This window comes from Salvelinus fontinalis, chromosome 1, assembly GCF_029448725.1.
Source record: "Salvelinus fontinalis isolate EN_2023a chromosome 1, ASM2944872v1, whole genome shotgun sequence".
Classification (NCBI taxonomy): domain Eukaryota; kingdom Metazoa; phylum Chordata; class Actinopteri; order Salmoniformes; family Salmonidae; genus Salvelinus; species Salvelinus fontinalis.
This window is the reverse complement of record NC_074665.1, coordinates 72,393,671-72,412,078: the sequence shown is the minus strand read 5'-3', so window position 1 is coordinate 72,412,078 and position 18,408 is coordinate 72,393,671. Positions and strand designations below refer to the sequence as shown.

At 41.8% G+C, this 18,408-nt stretch overlaps 2 protein-coding genes across 10 annotated transcripts in view; both read right to left on the bottom strand.

Moving 5' to 3' along the window:
• Positions 1-3,893, bottom strand: part of LOC129861174 (histone acetyltransferase KAT6B-like) — a 43,476-nt gene extending 39,583 nt beyond the window's left edge. For 2 of the 8 annotated variants that reach the window (XM_055932358.1, XM_055932384.1), the window contains exons 1-2: positions 3,529-3,892; positions 233-1,169 (exon numbers count right to left, since the gene is read on the bottom strand). In XM_055932358.1, coding sequence (XP_055788333.1) covers positions 233-883 — 651 coding nt within the window. In that variant the 5' untranslated portion in view covers positions 884-1,169; positions 3,529-3,892. Of the gene's footprint in view, positions 1-232; positions 1,170-2,132; positions 2,331-3,505 lie in introns of those variants that run through there. The other 6 variants (XM_055932393.1, XM_055932375.1, XM_055932401.1 and 3 more) reach the window with 6 other exon arrangements.
• Positions 3,894-8,852: 4,959 nt separating this feature from the next.
• Positions 8,853-18,408, bottom strand: part of LOC129861164 (adenosine kinase-like) — a 256,964-nt gene continuing 247,408 nt past the window's right edge. For both annotated transcript variants that reach the window (XM_055932348.1, XM_055932343.1), the window contains exons 10-11: positions 9,827-9,913; positions 8,853-9,526 (exon numbers count right to left, since the gene is read on the bottom strand). In XM_055932348.1, the coding sequence (XP_055788323.1) occupies positions 9,402-9,526; positions 9,827-9,913 (212 nt within the window). In that variant the 3' untranslated portion in view covers positions 8,853-9,401. The remainder of the gene's footprint in view (positions 9,527-9,826; positions 9,914-18,408) is intronic.

Sequence of the window (18,408 nt, the reverse complement as noted above, 5' to 3'; positions counted from 1 at the left end):
ACTCCAAAATGAGACATATTGGTCAAACAACAATCTAGTGTTTATTTTGCCGGCTAAAGGGATAATATATGCCATTTAGCAGACGATTTTTTACCAAAGAGGGGGATATATTATCGACATAAAGGATTCAGAGGCTATGAGTAGCATACTGTACCTAGTGAAAGAAGCCTTGGAATACACAGTATTATCAGCAGGCTACTATAATACATAACCTAGTATCAGTATACTGTACCTGGTCACTCTCATGTGGAAGAAGTGTGACACACTGAAGAGCCAATGGGGAAGCACCTGGACACCTCTGGCTCCTCCCCTCCGCTCCACTACCCCCCTGGTTTAACCTGTAGAGTGGGCCGGTCTTCTCCAGCCGGCCGTTGTTGACTGCCCGTTTGGCGGACAGTCGTAACCTCTGCTGAAACCCCGGGTTGTCCAGGACATGTGATAGATCATCCTGGTTCCTTAGGTACCTCTGGATGTTCTTCAGAGAGGAACCGTGGTTATCATCCAGACCCTCGATGGCCCTCCTCAGAATTTTATTCCAGTCAACGTGGCGAAGGTCACTGGGATTCCATATAGATCCTTTAGACAATGGGACAGATAGGTTTGCACTAACAGGTTTGAGCGATGATGTTGTTGATGAAGATACTCCTCTCCCAGGGTGCTCAGGGTCTTTGTACGACACGCTCCCCTTATTGGTGACTTTGAGAATGGAACCATTGTGAACACTTAACGCCAACTGCTCCAGAACGGTCCTCTTGTCCAATCTGTGTAAGGTAGCCACCGCATGACAAATCCGCTCGTCGGAAGGCCTCTGTTTTTGCCTTTTGATTTTCTGTATTGCTTCTAGAATCCACTCCGTATACAGAGGGTTAGCAAGTTCCACCATGGTTAAACAATGATATTTAGGAAAAAGTGATCCATAGAGAATATCCCTTGTTGTTGTGAAACATTTGATACATCCAACACATCTTGAAGGTCAAAAAGTAATGTTCCACCTCGGCATCAATACATTCCTGCTGTAAATCCTCATCCAAGGTGGAAGCTCACATGTAACCTCAAAATAAGATGAAAGTAGCTAGATAGTAAATTCCTCGAAGGTTGGGACAGTTACCGACCGACTTGGAACACGATTCCTTCGAATGTCGCTAGTTCCTTCAAGATCCAGATGATAACTTAAAAGAAAAAACACAGATAGTCATAAACAGTCAAATAAGATCACAAGTCAAAAATATGCAATACTGTACCCTAACAATAACAGAGCCAGAATTTCTATATATTTGTTTCAACCAGCACCTTTACTGAATCTCAAGTACTAGTAGCCCATGGTCACATTAGACAATAACTAGATTGTTTTGATTACTGGTAGTGAATTGTGAGAGCTCGGCCTAGTATACACTTTACACATTGGGCCATGACCAATATAAGTGTTTTTGGATTAGTAGGCTAGGCTATATTCTGAGACCTCACCATAACATTTACTGAAAAGCAGACCAAGACAACATGAAATGAAGGTCAACAACACTCAAGAGAAACAGATGGATTATAAAGCAGTTCAGACGGATTGAAGTTGATTCTAGGTAGGTTAGGGATAGGCCAATGTTACTTAATCCGTAGTCTGAGTCTGATACTATAATCCACCGATTGACCTAACCTCATGCAATAGTTTGTGGTAAAATAATGATTAAGATGAATTTGTCATGACACTGACTACAGTCATAACAACAAGAGAGATTAAATGTCACCTGTTAAATATATGTTAAAACACCTATCAGAATTACTTGTGATATCATTTGTGTTATTTTTTGGTTGATAGTTAAATGCTTCATTGTAACAGCACCAGCTGACTAAACTAGGCTACTCAGTGTTTCTAAATCAGCTACAATGTAGAACAAGAAGGGCAATGGAGTTTGACTTCTTGCACGCGAGTTTGACAGCTTGTATGCGTAACGAGTGATAAACAAGGATTTGTTCATTTTAGCAGTCGGCGCGAGCTTGAACGTTAGCCGCACACGATCAATTCATATTGTTACACTTTTTGACAGCTGCGGAGGGATGGTTACCGGAAATTTATGACGGCAATTTATGTTCAAACTAACATGAGACGCTTACGAACGAGAAGATAATATGTAACTAACCTTGCTTGTATCAGTTGAGTTGTAGGAAAAAACATTGCTGCCTGCATTAATGACGTGACCTAAACAGTCGCCATTTTGTTACAATGTTGTAGTTTACATAAATCCGACATGACGCTGATTACAATCCAATGGAGTCTCATTAAACCTTACCTACACTAATGTACCCTCCCTAGCAACTTTAATATTGGCTGTAAAGGCAAGATCCGATTTCTGGTTTGATAAAGTACATGTCAATCATTATATATGAGCTCACTTTAGAAGGGACTGCGTTGGCTGCTTGATCTGTCACTATACTCAATTGAACCGCCTCTTAAGGTGTCTTCTCGTATCATGGTTTGATGTTGTATTTACCCTGAGCACTTATCGTTTGACTGAATACGTCGGTGCACTATAGGGACAATTTAATATACCTTTGTATCTCAATTAGATTGTCATTCATTTACATAGAAGTTACCGCAGGTCAGTGGTTAAATTAATGATTTCTGGTTAAACTATATCCTGTGTCAAACGACAGCCCACCTTTACTACGACTCCTCCTTGAAACAATTGGTTACACTTCAAAATTATTTGGATCATTTTAGACTTTAATTGGTTGTTTGTTAAATCCATCATTTATTTGCAAAAAAACGGCGAAGACTTGACTGCTGATTTAAAGCAGCAAGTTTTAAAAAGGTTTGAAGGTGATGGGCTATTATCGTGCTATGGTTGTCCATGCTACCCGACACTTCTTTCCCCACAAACTGGTGTTCTCATTTTATTTTCCACTCTTGTGGAAATTCACTATAGCCTATTCCCAGAAGCACTGACAATTCACTGATTTCAGTTTTCACCAACTCATGTAGGCTACCAAACGTTTACGGGTGGGCTACATCATAATAAATAGGGCACACTATAAATAATCATTCAGAATTTCTTATCCATCAAGCGGTAGAATTTCTCTACATAGCACGAGTGCCTGCCTGTGTTAGGCTACAGCGATCATCAACATTCTACCGTGTAAATTATGACAATACTTATTTTCTGTATTATCTTGCACTGCATTTCCGACTAGAAAATAAACACATGGGGGGGAAATTCCACATAGCCTACAAACGGAGTAGTTGACCCGGGAAATCGGAGTAGCGGCATCTTCACTGTGCCTCAATAATAAATGTATTGCTACAGTTTCGCGATCCATCCATTTCTCACTCGACTCGCAGGTCCATTCTCGTTTACACATTATTAGTCAGTGATATACAGTCTCCTTGGAATGTAGGCTACATCGTTTACAAAATGTTCCGACCGACGCTGGGCAAGGAGGCAAAACAATTTACGCAAGTTTTATGCAAGGATGAACATGTAACCAGTGAGAGAAAAAGGCATCGGCTAGCTACCGTAAATATTTGCTGGTAGTTACCTCTTCAAGTTTTCTTTATCGGATACAGTCCTCTTCTTTATTAACACGATGACTGAAACGACGATCGGATATAAATAATCACACTCACAGCGGCACATCCATAGGGGGGTTTCCTTGTATTTTTAATCTCTAAACGATTCGCTGAAGGCTCGCGCTGAGACAGAGAGGACCTGATAACAACTAATTGAAAGGTTAATCTACATAGCAGCCTGTGACAAAGTGGTACCTCCCTCCCCCTTCTTCACTGTAGACATCCCTACTTCAGTCAGTGAAGTGGAGCAGACCGTCGCCCCTGTAGCAGTAGCGCTTCCCCAATGATCATAGCGGCAAATGTAATGTCACTTTCACTTTCCACATTAAAATGTCCCGGGATGTGCATGGGAAGATTACATTTTTTTTGCAACACGTCTTGATGTCTTTATCCAGGGCTGTATTCTGCGAGTGGCATAATACTTGCACAGCTAGTGTACAAATTGACATTGGCATTAATTGCCGTTATCCGGAATAACTTTCTAGATAATGCAGCCTATTGGGCCACCTTGTTTCCAAAGCATCTTCTGATCATAGAACCAGCTGGATAGGTCTTTTTGCAGAAGGACTGTTAAATTGACCCAATCCTAATATAATGAAGACATCAAGTCCTTGACCATGATCACAACATAAAATCGTTATGACACATACAAAAAATAATATTGATATAATTTTAAAGGAAGACAGACAAGACAAAGAATCATAGTCTATTAAATGGACACCAATAAATCAACAGTATGATTCAATCATATTATGGAAATTATCCATCAACAACCTCAAGATGTTACAGCTGCTGCCTACACTAATTTGTGTGTGAAATCCATCCCTGCTCTTTCCTTCAATGCCCACATTAGTCACGTCTGTAAAACGTCATTCTTTCACCTGAATAACATCTCCCGCATAAGACCCTCTCTCACCACATCTGACGCAGAAAAACTAATCCATGCACTCATTTTATCCGGAATTGATTATGGAAACGCAGTTCTTGGGGGCCTGACTGCAAATTTAATTAATCAACTTGAGCTCAGGTAAAACAGTGCCGCAAGTATTCTAGCACAAACAAAAAAAGTCTGCGCACATCACCCGCATCCTTGTTGAGCTCCATTGGCTACATGTTCCTCAAGTAATTTACTATAAAATTCTCCACCTCGTTTACAATGCCCTAAATGGAATCGGACCCGCCTACCTGTTAGACATTCTCTCCCCCTATGAACCTCCACGCACCCTACTACGTTCGAACCAGGCCAAACTCCTCCATGCCCACAGGACTAGGCTCTGCACAATGAGGGGCACATTTTTGTTGTAGCCCCAGACACACACACCTGATTCAACTTGTCAAATAATCATCAAGCTCTCAATGAGTTGAATCCGGTGAATTTGTCTGGGGCTACAACAAAAATGTGTGCTGTTGGGGGTACTAGAGGACTGGAGTTGGGAAACTGATATAGGGTGCCATTTGGGACGTAGTTGGAGCATGTGCCATCCACACAGTCTGACCATCCCCCATCTCTCCTCTCTCTCTCAAACCTTGCCAACTGCCACCCAGTGCTGTTCAGCAACACTGATGCCCATCTGCGGGGCAAAACACTGGTCTGGTCTGCTCTGGCTACGTCCCCAGTCAGTCAATTCCCATCCCAAATGGAACCCTATTCCCTGTGTTGGGCACTACTTTTGACCAGGACCCTTTCATTTTGTTCCAAATGCCTCCCTATTTCCTATGTAGTGCACTACTTTTGACCAGGGCCCACAGGATCTCTCCCAAATTGCACCCTATTCCCTATATAGTGCTCTTGGGATGCAGACACACTGCTTTTGCTTTTCACGCAGTCAAAGAAGGGATGGTGCTGATGAATGAGGGTAAATACCAGACATACGAATTGTGTTCTTTCTTTGAAAATATAACTCTCATATGATGAGCCCAAATTTGCCAACGCCATATGTTCTTCTAGCAGCTCTGATCTAATTGAACTCTGTATATGTATAAATTAAGAACATTAGAAGTTGGTAGAATTCAGACTTGGGTATCGCACACCCCAAGGGAGAAACAGAGGACCTTAGCCAGTTAGTTGCTGAGACAGAGACAATGACACATCCGTAACATTTAAACTACTGTTCTTACACTTTAAAATGAAGTAAAGCACGGTAGAAAAGTGTGGTTAACAGTTTTTCTTCTCGCGGTAAACCACGCAGCATTCCTCATTCTCATTACTTAATCATGGCTCCATCTTTTTGTTTCAGTCTAAAATCGCATCTTATTCTCTATTTAGGGCACTACTTTTGACCAGTAGTGCACAAAATAGAGAATAGGGTGCCATTTGTCACGCATCCTTTGTGTTTGTGTTTTGCCATCTGTCAAGTTGAGAAGCAAATGAACCAGCTGCTACGGAGTGTGATCTCTGCCAATCAGAAATGTGGTCCTTTTCAAAGCGCATCTGTGTGAAACCTTAAAACGCTGATGAAAAAAGTGTCTCAAAGTTGTTAATAACATTTTGGCTAGAGCCTGTTTTCACCTAGATGCCCCTGATTAACATAAACGCATAAACCAAGCATCATTAAATGGATCTACAGCCCTTTGCATAAGAGGTGTTTGAATAGGATCACTCTTCACATTTAATGAGCCCAGAAATTAAAGGGAAAATATATGCAAACAGGTTGAGTTCTGTACTATTATTTATACACAATATGAAAATGGCATATTGCATAATGTGTGTTTTTGTATTTCAATTTTTCAGTTTCACAGTTATATGGGACATAGGCATATTTTGACCTCAGTCTATGATAATAGTATAGGTTATAGGCTACAGTTTGTATATACTACTGTTAAAGGAGCAATGTAGTACTGGCTCAGAACCTATTCCCTATATAGTGCACTACTATTGACCAGAACCTTATTAGGGAGGCAAAAATAAATGGATAAAGGGGTTTAAGAAAAATTGTCCCTGGTCAAAAGTAGTACATCATCTAGGGAATAGGGTGCCATTTGGCACATATCTCAATCCCCATTATCCACTACTTGTGGCCCACCATGCCTGGAGGGAGGAAGGGACAGTCTGGGGCCTCTCGGTGATCCTTGTCTCCCCTATCCAACACCCGGCAACAGCACAGCTGGGTGCGGGGGGGATCAGCCAGCTGGGTGCAGGATCAGCCTAATTTCCAGTGCTCTCTAATGATCACCATGAAGAGGCACCTCTAATCCCATAATTGAGAGAAACGACCTCCAGCAGCCGTGGCACCATCATCCCAAATGGAACCTCAGTCCTTATATAGTGCACTACTTTTGACCAGGGCCCATAGGGAGACCATTGGGCTCTGGTCAAAAGTAGTGAACTATTTAAGAAATAGGGTGCCATTTTGGACGTATTTATAGAGATTCGGGAGTCTGGGAGAATCCAGTTAGAACCCTACGAGCCCCTTGGAGATTACCCAGCTCTCTGGTCTGTACTAGGACACCCAGGCTTGGGGCTGGATCTGGCCTGCCCTGGACCCCGTTTTGCTAATGATGGAGGTTTATCTGTTTTCCCATCATGCTTTACAATACAGTAGTCTAAATTATTAGCTTGCTGCAAACACATCTAAATTCAGAAAAAAAAGAAACTACAATTTGTCAGGACCCTGTCTTCAAAGATAATTTGTAAAAATCCAAATAACTTCACAGATCTTCATTGTAAAGGGTTTAAACACTGTTTCCCATGCTTGTTCAATGAACCATAAACAATTAATGAACATGCACCTGCTGAACGGTTGTTAAGACACTAACAGCTTATAGACGGTAGGCAATTAAGGTCACAGTTATGAAAACTTAGGACACTAAAGAGGCCTTTCTACTGACTCTGAAAAACACCAAAAGAAAGATGCCCAGGGTCCCTGCTCATCTGCGTGAACGTGCCTTAGGCATGCTGCAAGGAGGCATGAGGACTGCAGATGTGGCCAGGGCAATAAAATGCAATGTCCGTACTGTGAAACGCCTAAGACAACGCTACAGGGAGACAGGATGGACAGCTGATCATCCTCGCAGTGGCAGACCACGTGTACAACACCTGCACAGGATCGGTACATCTGAACATCACACCTGCGGGACAGGTACAGAATGGCAACAACTGCCCAAGTTACACCGGGAATGCACAATCCCTCCATCAGTGCTCAGACTGTCCGCAAAAGGCTGAGAGAGGCTGGACTGAGGGCTTGTAGGCCTGTTGTAAGGCAGGTCCTTACCAGACATCACCGGCAACAACGTCGCACAAACCCACCATCGCTGGACCAGACAGGACTGGCAAAAAGTGTTCTTCACTGACGAGTCACGGTTTCACCAGGGGTGATGGTCAGATTCGCGTTTATCATTGAAGGAATGAGCGTTACACCGAGGCCTGTACTCTGGAGCGGGATCGATTTGGAGGTGGAGGGTCCGTCATGGTCTGGGGCGGTGTGTTACAGTATCATTGGACTGAGCTTGTTGTCATTGCAGACAATCTCAACACTGTGCGTTACAGGGAAGACATCCTCCTCCTTCATGTGGTACCCTTCCTGCAGGCTCATCCTGACATGACCCTCCAGCATGACAATGCCACCAGCCATACTGCTCGTTCTGTGCGTGATTTCCTGCAAGACAGAAATGTCAGTGTTCTGCCATGGCCAGCGAAGAGCCCGGATCTCAATCCCATTGAGCACGTCTGGGGCCATTCCCCCCAGAAACTTGCAGGTGCCTTGGTGGAAGAGTGGGGTAACATCTCACAGCAAGAACTGGCAAATCTGGTGCAGTCCATGAGGAGGAGATGCACTGCATTACTTAATGCAGCTGGTGGCCACACCAGATACTGACTGTTACTTTTGATTTTGACCTCCCCTTTGTTCAGAGACACATTATTACATTTCTGTTAGTCACATGTCTGTGGAACTTGTTCAGTTTATGTCTCAGTTGTTTAATCTTGTTATGTTCATACAAATATTTACACATGTTAAGTTTGCTGAAAATAAACGCAGTTGACAGTGAGAGGACGTTTCCTTTTTTGCTCAGTTGGTTAGAATGGGTGAAAGATCTACACCGCCTGTTACAATAACACAACAGTCATTATCTTTAGTAGCCAGTAGGATGCAGAAAATGATTAGCTTGCTACAACCACACCTTCAATCATTCATCAAAAAGTGGTTGGAATGGATGAAAGATATACACAGCTTGGTATTATGGCAACAGTCAAACTCTTTATGCATTTGTTACTTTACGTATTACATTCAAGATGACAAGGCATTGGAAATGTGGTGTGAAGGCATTGTATGAACTCAAGGAACATTTGACAAAGTCTCAGACCACCCACGCCTGTTGTTTTAATGAACAATTTTGTGCGTCATGGCAAAACGAACTTGGCAACATTTAAGAAAAAAATAATAATATCAAACTCCACATTTCAGACATTACTTTATTGATAGTAGGGCCCTGAGTTTTTCTAGACCACGTATTGACCTGGCGAGGAAAAACACCTGGTCCTTAGTATTAGACATCGTAACCTTTTAATAGCAAAGCCAAAACAATCAAGAGATTTAAATGAGAGTTAATATTTAGTGGTTTTGAACTGACAGATGGTGCATAGAAAGTGGAGTGTTGTTTAGAAAGTTGTTTAAAAAGTAATCTACTAAAGCAAATTGAATCACTGATGATCAATAATCTCACAGTAAATTACAACACATAGCAACAATGTTGTTGACCGGTTATATCCATGGAATTATTGTAAACTTTAAACAAACTTTATACACACAACTTTGAGGCACATACATACATACACACAGCTTTATGCAGGTGTTTGTAAGGTAAGGAAAATACATTTGTGGTTGGGGGAAAATGGTTGGGTACATCAAGGGAAGTCAGGTTTCTCAGGGAAGGTACATCCTGCTCGTCTGATAATGACGTTGGCTGCATAGTGGCCAGCACGGATACACTCCTCCAACGGCCTCTCCTGGACCAGCTCTGACAGGAAGCCTGGGAGGAGAGAGAGAGGTGAGAAGCAAGGGTCAGGGGTCAGTAAAAGACTATAGCAGAGAAGAAAAGTTTATTATAGTGTCACTCCTCAATATAACATTTGACAGAATGGTTTGAATTCCAGGGGGTGGGGAGGGCTGGGCACCCCTATAAGACAATCAGAACTCCCCTGGAGATGTATCAAAGGAATAGAACATGGGAATATAATTGGTTAATTGGGCATCTATATATATGCTGTGGATAGGATCATTGGCAGAAACAAGAGAGAATCCAGGGAGGAGACAGACTAGTGTACTGCACCTCCCACAAAGGCATCTCCTGCTCCGTTAGTGTCCACAATGTCGTTCTGGTCAATGTCCAGGACAGAAAACATGGTCACCTTCTCGCCTGGGGGGGGGGAATAGAAAGAGAGAAGAAATTGAGGATTAGGCATATCATTTAGTTAATTATTATGATCTATATCAGGGTTTCCCAAACCCAGTCCTGCCCTAGCACTACACAGCTGATTCAAATAACCGACTCATCATCAAGCTTTGATTATTTCAATAAGCTGTGTAGTGCTAGGGCAAAAACCAACCAGGACTGATTTTGGGAAACCCTGATCTATATGACCCTGGGTCAAAGATCAAAGAATACCATGCTTCCAAATGTCATACACACTGTGATCAGTCAGTTGAGCGTGATTTCACAAGAGATATCTTCAGCTGTGATTTGGCCGACTTCACAATACAATAAAAATGCATAGTGGTGACATGCCTCGACACTTTCAACTCAGTATCATATCAAGATGGATAAGGGTTCTAGGCCATGAAAGAACAAGTTAAGGTTTCACTTTGAAATCCATTAAATGAGTACTGTAGAGGATTTGCGAAGACCTTTCCTGCAATACAGGAAATGTAAACTTGTAGTATATTTGAGGTTTAAAAAGTCTTCTGAAGTTTGTAATTTCCACTTTGAAATTTGAGACTTGAATTGTCCCTTACGAAAAATGTATCAACCCCTACAAAAATCTCCATGAATTATAATCCTGTTGCTGCAGGATTATTTTCCTGCTGTAGAAATCTGGCTCAAATTAAGATCCTACATCTGTATATTATCTTCAGTGGGATGTAGTGCTTCAATTATCAGTAGCACATGTACTTCAAAAGAAACTTCAAGTCAAAAAAAGGAAACTGGCAGGGAGAAAAAAAAAGAAAATCTACCAGACAACAAAGTATTGAGGTATAGAATGACATTAGATCAGCAACTTATGTCAGTACAATCCAAACCACACACAGGGTCTTCAAACAAGGCAAGGTCTGTGTCCCAAATGGCACCATATTTAGTACACTCCTTTTGATCAGAGCTCTAACGAAAAGTAGTGTACTATATCGGAAGTAGGGTGCCGTTTGGGATGCAACCAAGGGCTCTGGTGCTGACATGAACCTTCAAACAGGTGTGGGAGACAAAAGACTGACGTTTAGATGAAAGGAACATGAGGAGGCTGACAGAGTTCTTATTGGGTAGGAAAGATCTAGGAATTTGGGATTTAAAGCCACAATCTGCAATTTGTTTTCAATGGGTATATGCACTAAGTGTACAAAACATTAGGAACACCTTCCTAATATTGAGTTGCACCCCCTTTTGCCCTCAGAACAGCCTCAATTCGTCAGGGCATGGACTCTACAAGGTGTCAAATGCGTTCCACAGGGATGCTGCCCCATGTTGACTCCAATGCTTCCCACAGTTGTGTCAAGTTGGCTGGATGTCTTTTGGGTGGTGGACCATTCTTGACACACATGAGAAACTGTTGAGCGTCATAACCCAGCAGCGTTGCAGTTTTTGACACAAACTGGTGCGCCTGGCACCTACTACTATACCCCGTTCAAAGGCACTTAAATATTTTGTCTTGCCCATTCACCCTCTGAATGGCACACATACACATTCCATGTCTCAATTGTCTTAAGGCTTAAAAATCCTTCTTTAACCTGTCTCCTCCCCTTCATCTACACTGATTGAAGTGGATTTAACAAGTGACATCAATAAGGGATCATAGCTTTCAGCTTGATTCACCTGGTCATTCTATGTCATGGAAAGTGCACGTGTTCCTAATGTTTTGTACACTCAGTGTATAGCTATCACTATTACCATACATAGCTGTAATATAGCAGATTGCACCTTTAAAGAGACAAGAAAAGAGCTAACAGTAATCATAATGTAACGTGACGAGGCCCACTGCTAATAGAACAACAGTTCACGGATTCATTTTGTAGTTGCAAGACAAGACAACGCCGCCTCATCAATTTCAACAAAACTCCTAAACATCCTCAGAGTCCAGTGTCATACATGAATAAGACTCAAAGTAATTATCTTGAATTACATAGCATATTATGCATATACTGTAGGCCTTTCAAACAAATCAAGCCACCATGTGAAAATAAAAAATAAAAATTGCCAGCAATAGTTGTCACAAAAGTCACAAATGTTGGCTGGTGTTATGATCTGACCTGATGTCAGTAAGGTTTTAACCATAGAATGTTCTAACACGCCTTGATTAATGAAGCCTATGTGGCACAGTGACCAGTCGGTCACATTGATATGACCAACTATTTGGGGCGGCAGGTAGCCTAGTGGTTAGAACGTAAAAAAAAAATATCAGCACATAGGCTTCTCAGTCTGAGAGAACATTCCGCCTTCCTTTCAAGGAAGCAGCTGATTGTTACTTTGATAATAAATCAGAATAAAACCGAGATCCTTTTATGATCAGCTAATTAGTGCCATAACGACTTTGCTTAATTCATGTTGCAAATGAAGCATGTGGACCCTTCCTCCTCCCTATTAAAAATGATTAACCACACGCACATCTTAACATATACATTGTGATTTTAATAAATCACAATTTGTTAATTATTCTACAGTTAACAGATTAAAATGATAAATTGTGAGATGTGTGTGTATTTAAATAGGAGGAATGAATTAAAAACACATACACAAGACAATGCCTGTGTCCCAAATGGCACCCTATTCCGCCTACAGTGCATCTTTTTTTTTTTTTTTTTTTTTATAGTGCACTACCAATAGGGCTCTGGTCAAAATTTTAAAGGCAATAGGGTGCCATTTGGGATGCAGACATAGTCTTGTGTTGGTGTTTTTAATTAAAACCTCTCTTTATAATAGAATAATAGAATCTAGTATAATTATTGAGCATTGATTCCAAACACGATTATTATTACTGCAGACGTTCAGTTTAATAGCCCTGAGGGTGTTACAGGTTTTAGTTTTTCCATTTGTTTTGAGGTTGGACTTTTAGCACGTTAGCATGTAGGGCACACCAATTGGTATCACCTCATTAGTCAGTATGTGTTACCCCTGTGCTGGTTGCCAACTCGTTAGTGGGAAGGCATTTCACCTGTGCTGGCCCAGGTGCTATATATAAGTGGCTGGCCCAGTGCTCCAGTGATCTTGAGGGTCAACACCTTTAGTTGGCGCTCCCGATTTGATTTCTAGAAAAAACATTCCTTGGTCTGATCTTCCCAGTTACTGGTATGCTCCACCTTCTTGGTTTGCTTCCTGACTTTAAGTTTGGTATTGGTTTTAATTTTGTTTGCCTCTTCTTGGGCAAATTTAGTTTTTTTCTTTTTAGGTTCCAGTTGTTGTTGCTAGTTAACTTTCAGTGGACACTCCTATGATTCTTTCAGAACCCCTCCAAAAAAAAAACTTCTGTTTGAGTGACATTTTTGGTTTTCTTGCTGGGGAACTGAACTGGGAGTCAGGGTTTGATTTTGGAGAGGGAGCTTGAAAACGGCTACCACCTCCAAGGAAGGCAACATGCACAAATTACCCACTCCTGACTCGGGAGGTAGTGACAAAAAATAACAATACAGGACTCTTTAGAGACTCTGTAATTTGAATGAGTACACTTTAAATCCTTTAACGAGGATCCATTGGAGGGCAATAAAATGCAGAAGGTAAATATGTTTACACAGTTTCAAACAAAAGGTTATTTCCTCATAAAGGTTTCCAGAGTGGGCGGCAGAGGAGGAAGAGAAACCAACCATCTGAGACGTAACCAGCTGGAAACTGAAGTGGCTAGTTGATTATAAAGCTGAACTGTAATGGCAATTACATATAACATATTAGGCCTACCTAAACTAAGAAAAACACCACAACCACATATTTCATTTAACCAGGTAAGGCATTGAGAACACATTCTCTTTTACAATAACGACCCGACCATGATGCCATAATCTACTGTATTCAGACCCCTTGACTTTTCCCCTTATTCTAAAATGGAGTAAATTGTTTCCCCCCCCAAGCGACACACACAATACCCCATAATGACAAAGCAAAAACAGGTTTTGAAATGTTTGCAAAAACAAAAAAAATACATAAGTATTCAGACCCTTAACTCAGTACTTTGTTGAAGAACTGTTTTGCAGCGATTACAGCCTCGAGACTTCTTGGGTATTACGCTAAAAGCTTGGCACACCTGTATTTGGAGAGTTTCTACAATTCTTCTCTGCAGATCCTCTCAAGCTCGGTCAGGTTGGATGGGGAGCTTCGCTGCACAGCTATTTTCAGGTCTCCAGAGATGTTCGATCGGGTTCAAGTCCTTGCTCTCAAGGACATTGAGACTTGCCCCGAAGCCACTCCTGCGTTATCTTGGCTGTATGCTAAGGGTTGTTGTCCTGGTGGAAGGTGAACCTTCGCCCCAGTCTGAGGTTGTGAGCGTTCTAGAGAAGGTTTTCATCAAGGATCTCTGTACTTTGCTCCATTCATCATTCCCTCTATCCTGACTAGTCTCCCAGACCCTGACGCTGAAAAACATCCCGACAGGATGACGCTGCTACCACCAAGCTTCACCATAGGGATGGTGCCAGGTTTCCTCCAGATGTGATGCTTGACATTCAGTCCAAAGAGTTCAATCTTGGTTTCATCAGACCAGAGAATCTTGTTTCTCATGGTCTGAGTCTTTATGTGCCATTTGGCAAACTCCAAGTGGGCTGTCATGTGCCTTTTACTGAGGAGTGGCTTCTGTCTGCCCACTCTACCATAAAGGCCTGATTGGTAGAGTGCTGCAGAGATGGTTATCCTTCTGGAAGATTCTCCCATCTCCACAGAGGAACTCTAGAGCTCTGTCAGAATGACCATCGGGTTCTTGGTCACCTCCCTGACCAAGGCCCTTCTTCCCTGATTACTCAGTTTGGCCAGGTGGCCAGCTCTAGGAAGAGTCTTGGTGGTACCAAACTTTGACCATTTAAGAATGGAGGTCACTTTGGTCTCGGGGACATTAAACACTGCAGACATTTTTGGTACCCTTCCCCAGGTCTGTGCCTCGACACAATCCTGTCTCAGATTTCTACGGACAATTCCTTCGAATGGCTTGGTTTTTGCTCTGACATGCACTGTCAACTGTGGGACCTTATATAGACAGGTGTGTGCCTTTCCAAATCATGTGCAATCAATTGAATCAAGTTGTAGAAACATCTCAAGGATGATCAATGGAAACAGGAGCTTGAGCTTAATTTTGAGTCTCATAGCAAAGGGTCTGAATACTTATGTAATAAGGTATTTCTGTTTTTTGTTTTTAATGAATGTGCAAACATTTCTAAAACCCTGTTTAAGCTTTGTCATTATGGGGTAATCAATTTTAGAGCAAGGCTGTAATGTAATAATATGTGGAAAAAGTCAAGGGGCCTCAATACTTTCTGAATGCACTGTACACACTAGGTAGAGATAAACTATACTTTAAACAGAGTAGTACTGAATAATTCCTTTCACTAATGTATTCTAATGTATTCTTGACATGAACTTTGTAATGGAAATCACATATCTCACACTGTCTATGATGCAGCCACTATCTCGCACCACTCTGTAAGACCACAAAACCACACCTACAAAGCTGTACAGAGAACTGTAGACTACTGAATAATAGATTGTCAATTTTGTAGTTTCTTATACTTGTCTTTTCTTTACTAGCACTGACTTTGCTGAGAGCCTTTATTGACTTACAATCCTGAGATATGTGGTTGTCCTACCTAGCTACCTGGAGGAGAGTGTCTGCTAAATGTAAATTAAGCCTTATGACGTCCCTATTTTTCATTTATTTTACAGTAAGTGTGAACATAACTATAGAAACATCACCACAGTATAACACTCCCTTCCTATTCCTTCCACCATCCATTCCTCTGTCTTCCAATCTTCCCAAGTATAGGAAAGGTCACAACTTCTTCTGAGAGTCAAATTAGTAAACTTGACTGAAACGTTAGCTCAGGTTACAAGTACAACAAACTCCCAGGTGATGTGGAAACATAAAGTCCTCATTGGCAGAGAACTGTCATGGAATGCGTCCCAAGTGGCACCCTATTGCCTATGTAGTGCACTACTTTTGACCAGAACCCATGAAAAGTAGTGCACTACATAGCCAATTGGGTGCCATTTGGGACAGTCTTGGAAATGGTCATAAACACGTTCCTGCCAAAGCGCTGTCTCTGTTGACGTTGGTTGATGGGATGTCTGAAAACATTTCTTTTGTGTAATAACGTCACATTTCACTGTCTGTAATTGAGGGGACGGTCACCAAGTGCAGTCCGTCATTTTAACTTCAACTGTACTCTTACACGGCTCAGGCTCTTCAACAATTACTATACTGAACAAAAATATTAATGCAACATGCAACAATTTGAACTATTTTACTGAGTTACAGTTCATACAAGGAAATCAGTAATTTGAAATAAATTCATTTGGCCTTAATCTATGGATTTCACATGACTGGGCAGGGACGCAGCCATGGACGGCATAGGACGGCATAGGCCCACCCACTTGGGAGCCAGGCCCAGCCAATCAGAATGAGTATTTTACAGACAGAAATACTTATTACATTATTACAAACATAAATACTCCTCAGTTTCATCAGCTGTCCAGGTGGCTGGCCTCAGACGATCCCTAAGGACAAGAAGCCGGATGTGGAGGTCCTGGGCTGGCATGGTTACACGTGGTCTGCAATTGTGAGGCCGGTTGGACGTACTGTCAAATTCTCTAAAATGACATTGGAGGCGGCTTATGGTAGAGCAATGAACATTCAATTCTCTGGCAACAGTTCTGGTGGATATTCCTGGAGTCAGCATTCCAATTGCACGCTCCCTCAAAACTTGAGACAACTGTGGCATTGTGTTGTTTGACAAAACTGCACATTTTAGAGTGGCCTTTTATTGTGCCCAGCACAAGGTGCACCTGTGAAATAACCATGCTGTTTAATCAGCTTCTTGATATGCCACACCTGTCAGGTGGATGGATTATCTTGGCAAAGGAGAAATGCTCACTAACAGGGATGTAAAGAAAATGTGTGCACAACATTTTTGAGAAATATGCTTTTTGTGCATATGGAACATTTCTGGGATATTTTATTTCAGCTCATGAAACATGGGACCAACACTTTGCATGTTGAGTTCATATTTTTGTTCAGTATAAAACAAAATAATAATGATATGGTGGGTTTGCTCATTGAATCAACAAGGTAATTGGTTGGCTTGCTGTGCTGGGGTGGCCTGTTGTGGGATGTGTGGGTGGTTGTTAACTCAAGTGTTACTGTCTAACAGTTAACCTGTTGCATTGATTCAAGAAAGAAAGAAACCAGGATTTGTTTTCAGAATGAAATACATCCTTTGTAACCGTTTGCAATTGTCTTGCTTTTGTTCTCTTTAATCTTTGCCACTCCCTAATGAACAAGGCTTGAATGCTTTGCTAATCAAAAGGAATTCTTTCAACAGGCGACTCGCTTTGAAATGTGCACCAATGAAGTACTTTGTTAATTATTATTTTTCAAAACAATGCGTATTATTCACACCATGCCAATAACTTGAGACAAATATAGGGTAAAATAAAGACATTTATACCTAGATATTTAGCATACTAAATGATGAGTACACAGAGCCTTGCTGTTACGGCTGTCTAATGCCTCCTCCTCGGATGAGGAGGAGGAGTACCCGGCCTCCCGGGTGGCGCAGTGGTCTAGGGCACTGCATCGCAGTGCTAGCTGCGCCACCAGAGTCTCTGGGTTCGCGCCCAGGCTGGGCTGGGTTCGCGCACAGGCTCTGTCGCAGCCGGCCGCAACCGGGAGGTCCGTGGGGCGACGCACAATTGGCATAGCGTCGTCCGGGTTAGGGAGGGTTTGGCCGGTAGGGATATCCTTGTCTCAGTATGTAAAATGTAATGAAATGTATGCACTCTACTGTAAGTCGCTCTGGATAAGAGCGTCTGCTAAATGACTAAAATGTAAAAATGTAAGGGTCGGACCAAAACGCAGCGTTGTATGCAGACATAATGGAAATTTATTTAAAACAAGACGAAACACGAAAACTCTTACACAAACTACAAAACAACAAACGACGTAGACAGACCTGAACTTGAGCACTTACATATAGACACGAAGAACGCACGAACAGGAAAGACCAGCCAAACGAACGAACAAACGAAACAGTCCCGTGTGGTGCAACAGACACAGACACAGGAACAATCACCCACAAAACAAACAGTGAGAACAGCCTACCTTAATATGGTTCTCAATCAGAGGAAACGTCAAACACCTGCCTCTAATTGAGAACCATATCAGGCAACACATTCAACCCAACATAGAAACACATAACATAGACTACCCACCCAGCTCATGTCCTGACCAACTAAACAAAGTAAAACAAAGGCAAATAAAGTCAGGAATGTGACACTTGCTTGGCTTATTAAATCATTACATGCTCTTTTTCATTAGAAATCAATGCCATTGTAATGCGACAGACATCAGGTAAAAGTTTAAATGAATGCCTTGCCAGAATGGTGTACTATATGTTAACACTGTCAATACATTCCACCACTAAATCAACAATTAAAGTTGTAATAAATGATACTTA